The sequence below is a fragment of the Phaethon lepturus genome, unplaced genomic scaffold (assembly GCF_000687285.1).
Source record: "Phaethon lepturus isolate BGI_N335 unplaced genomic scaffold, ASM68728v1 scaffold45202, whole genome shotgun sequence".
In the NCBI taxonomy this organism is placed as follows: domain Eukaryota; kingdom Metazoa; phylum Chordata; class Aves; order Phaethontiformes; family Phaethontidae; genus Phaethon; species Phaethon lepturus.
Genome location: NW_010522055.1, coordinates 6,099 through 10,376, shown reverse-complemented (window position 1 = coordinate 10,376; position 4,278 = coordinate 6,099). Strand labels below are relative to the sequence as shown.

The 4,278-nt window shown below is 39.3% G+C and overlaps 1 protein-coding gene across 1 annotated transcript; it reads right to left on the bottom strand.

Moving 5' to 3' along the window:
* Positions 1-1,628: 1,628 nt before the first annotated feature.
* Positions 1,629-3,931, bottom strand: ARL14EPL (ADP-ribosylation factor-like 14 effector protein-like). Its single transcript, XM_010281702.1, has 3 exons — positions 3,821-3,931; positions 2,221-2,360; positions 1,629-1,851 (listed from the first exon to the last, which is right to left on the bottom strand). Exons 1-3 carry the CDS (start codon positions 3,929-3,931, stop codon positions 1,629-1,631), a joined length of 474 nt encoding a protein of 157 aa, XP_010280004.1.
* Positions 3,932-4,278: the final 347 nt, after the last annotated feature.

Genomic DNA, 4,278 nt, shown 5'->3' with positions numbered 1-4,278 from the left:
AGAAGCCGCCCCTGCATCCCCCCTGCTACCAGAACCTTGCGACACAGACCCAATACATCTTCTTGAAGAGTTGCTTATTCAGTCAAGTCCAGAATAAGTCTGTGGCACACCTGTAACAAGAAACCAATCCCTGACTACGTTGGCAGGATTTCCACCTACCTTAAGAAACAGAGCTCAGAGATGATGTGTGCTATTTGCACTCCCGGCACAAGTCACAGAATCACAGAATTATTAAGGTTGGAAAAGACCTTTAAGATCATCAAGTCCAATCATCAAACCAACCAAGATCATCAAGTACAACCATCAAAGAAGTCAAAGGATACTTTGGGACCAGTGAGGTATATGAGAACAGCACCTGATGGGACTGCCAAGCAGAGAGTGTTGTAACCACCATAGCGAATATTCCTATGAAGTTTTCTGTTGCTGGGTATTTTTTAAGCTACAAGCTTAAGTACTGAGGTGTCATTAGTTGAGAGGAGCAACAAATCTTTCCGAGGTTATCGAGTCAGAAGGAGACTGTGGTGCTAAGGCGTTCTTGGGATCTGCTCCAGGTAGTTTCTTCTACGGGGAGGTATCTCTGCCTTGGAGCAGGAGGTCTTTGTCCACAGAGAATGGCCTCTTGTAGGGGAGAAAATGGTGCCATATTCAAAGTCTCCTCAAAAACAACAAGCCCTGGGCCCAGGGAATGATTCTCCCACTAGCAGCATGCTCCTGGAGATCGCCTGCGGCAATCTGCAGCCTTTCCCTCTTCAAGATCCAGAGGGACCCTCATTATTCAAAAGGTTGTGAGTGCCTATCATGAATGAGAACACCTACCTCCTAAAAAGACTGGGTGTAAGTTACGGTATTTGAAATCTGTTATGTCTTGCATGAAGAGGAAACTCCTGGAACTGAAGAGACTTTTCTGTCCAGAGGCAAAAACATCCAATCTGTTTACCTCTAGCTATATAACTATATAATTATATAGGTATAATTATATAATTATAATGATCAAGGTTGAGTTCACCATATGCTGTAAAAAAAAAATAAAATGCTTACTGAACATGTTGGTTTCAGTCTTGTCACCTGGCCAGCAAGAAAGAATTGCAGAGTTGTTTCCATTCTCTTTTGCTTTATATACTGAGGGACATAGAAAGTGGTGACCTAGTTTTGAAGAACAGTGTTTATCTCAAATGACTCCTGCCTCATCTATACAAGACATGAATGCATCAGAAGAAAAAGACACTTGGAAAAGTATTCACAGAAGAGCGAGCTGTGTTACACATCTGAGTAAATGAACAAGCAGAGAAATCAGCAAGAAGAAAACTCATTACAAGTAATTGTGCTTCAGCTTCCCAGGGTAAGAAAATTGTCCTCCTACAGCAGTCCAGATACCTTCAGTTTTAGAAAACTCAGATTTAGAGAGGACTGACTAGATGCCTCAGTAAAGCTCGCAAGGATGAGGAAGAACGAAATGCATATTTTTACTTAATGGTGAAGGTTAAAGTCTGCTAGCTAAGCAGCAATAAAGAAGCAAAAGCAGCACTGCCAAGCAGTTCACTAGAGACAATTCATAAAGCCAAGATTTGCTTCAGTGAAATGTGAAGAATGAAGAACTTTGCCCAGGTGCAAAAGCTATCACAACAAAATCAGTCAGGGACTAAAAATGGCAACATGCTGATCACATTCCCACATTCAGTCTCAATTGTGTCATAAACCCATTTCCGATTGCAGCGACATTCTGGTCCACATTTGTTTGAATTGCATTTGGGGCAAGGATAGAAGCAACCCAGGCAGTTCTTTTCCAGGCAATCACACAAGTCAACGTTATTACAAAGCAGCCTGCCGTGTTTGTCATACTTCTTTGTAATTCTGCGAAAGAGAAGAAAAAGTGATTCTCAGAGAATGCTTCAACATTTTTGAAGACTAAACCGAACAAATGTGGAAAACATCTGTCCTGGAACAAATATTTCCTCTTTAACAAACTCACATCGTCAAGAAATGCCAGCATTATATCCTAATTGCAACAGCCACTGTTATTAAAAATTAAAGTGTGACAAAGAATAAAATCAAAATTCTATTAGTCACACAGAAAAAGCTTGTTTTGCTAGCAGAGCTTTCATATGTAGTAAGAAATATCTCTGCAAAATATTAATTATGTTATTAATTTTGTTTATGTTGAGTAAACAGCGTACCAGCCATTTTTAAAAGTAAAATATGTAATAAATCAGCACATCTTACTTGGGCTTATAAAATAAATCTTGTTTCATCTGTGACATGCACGCTTTCTTTTTCTGCTTTCTAGTTTCAGGATTGAAGTCAGCTACCTGAGGTCCTGGATTTTGAAAGGCTAAGCATTTTAATTGTTTCTCGACTTGTTGCTATAAATAAACAATAGAAAGTTTATAATCAGTACAATTGGAACAAATATTTACTAGCCGTCAAATGTCCTCACTGGCCTTCAAATGACATTAAAATTAATATTCTTGATAACCTAAAACAACAAAGGTAGGAAAAGGAAGCAAAACTCTACCTAAAATAAGATCACATTGTTGAAAATGTTTGCTTGCCTAACTGTTAATTGAGTATTTCTTTGACTGACTGTGCATCCTGACAGGAGAGGCAACAACCGTGACGCTGAATACATAACTCCGGTACAAGTGGCATAGAGTTTGAAAGCTGTCTTGTGGGAGGCAGAATCATGTATTTTTTTTCTTTAACTTTATCCATAATGTAATCCGTAAGTACTATGACTGTAAGCATCTCAGTTGGATTCACCCTTATCTTCACTGTTCCCTCAGATGCCTAGAACCCATCTTTGTCCAAACAATCTGGAGGCAAGAAAAATGTCTGGAGGAGCAATTAGGGCAGGCAGGAAGCATTTGCACAAGTGAAGAGTATGAAAAAAGCACAGACAAAAATAAAGAAGCTAAACTGAGCACAGTTTTTGAGAAATAGGAGAGATCATCTTCTTGCCTATTTTATGGAAACCATGTTTGCAATTAGCTAAAACTGCTGAATAGTTTTGGAGGTTAAAACACCAGCTCTGTGTATTGCCATTCCACATAGCCCATGTATGTTGACAGTCGTGTCTAATCTCGATGCAAACAAACATGGGTGTTGTGTCAAAAAATTTCTCTTTGGACAGTAACTGTGGACATTGAATGCACACTTGTCACTCATAATGCAAAGGCACAAACGTACATACAAATTTAGCTTTTTTCCTTTTAGATAAATGGAGCTGACTTGCCACCCCTCAGCTTCCCTGGAGGGTGTCATTCCTTTCAGAGTCCACAGTAATTTTTCACCAAGTGAGTGCCCTCATTGCTTCTTATGGGGAAAGCAGTGGCAGTTCAGTCCAGTCTGCTGATACAGTGATTTAGAAATATCTGTGCACTTGAGTGCACTTATTTACAAAGTGGTTGATGCCATGCATTTTCAGTTGCCTCCTCCTGAAAACCTATAGGGCAATCTCATGCACCTGTATTATTCAGATATTTCTGCTTTTGGGTCGGGGGTAGATTTTCTGTGCAGAAAATATGCTTCAGCATCATGATTGTCCATGATCATAAATTATGCTATTTCAAGTTGGAAACAATTAATAAGCTATGGAGGCAGTCCTTCCTCTAAGAGTACTCTCCTATTTCCCTACTTACTATCTCATTTGAGCTCAGAATTGCTCTTAGCCCTCTAAATTACTGTACTGCAAAGTTGACTCATTTCATTGTTGTTATTACTGATATTTCCCTATTGACTCTAGCTTTTTATTTTTGTACTTATGGAAGAAATTTAAGGCAATGGTAAGTATCTTAATAAAAAAATGGTACTGGAGAAGTCATACCAATTGTTTTTGTGTTATTGAGCAGTCCTTAGCAGAACAGACATTCCCTTCTGCAGATGTTTCCTGGGCAGAATTGCTTTCCTTGCAGTTTTCTTCCGCATGAGCACTCATTTGACCACCCTCTGAAATACATGCATACATACATATGTATTAGATATACATAGAAGTGTGAGCTCCACAGACTTCTAAGTGAAGATTTTAAGGTGAGCAGGTGATATCCATACTAAGCTTTTATATATTCTTAACCAATAGCAAATGCAGAACAAAAAGTGGCTCGGTATCAGCCTCAATTTTAAAACTATTAAAAAAATATAACTAACATAAACAATAGCTGTGTGTCGTGGTTGAGCCCCAGCTGGCAACTAAGCACCACGCAGCTGCTTGCTTTCCCCTGCCCTCCCCAAGTGGGATGGGGGACAGAATTGGCCAACTCAAATTTTATATACTGAGCATGACGT

Excerpts from the sequence above, each read along its gene's own strand:
- ARL14EPL (XM_010281702.1), bottom strand. The coding sequence starts at position 3,931 with ATGAGTGCTCATGCGGAAGAAAACTGCAAGGAAAGCAATTCTGCCCAG. Across the intron at positions 2,361-3,820 it reads CAATAACACAAAAACAATTG|CAACAAGTCGAGAAACAATT; the intron begins GTATGACTTCTC and ends GTTTATTTATAG. Across the intron at positions 1,852-2,220 it reads GATTTATTTTATAAGCCCAA|AATTACAAAGAAGTATGACA; the intron begins GTAAGATGTGCT and ends TCTCTTTCGCAG.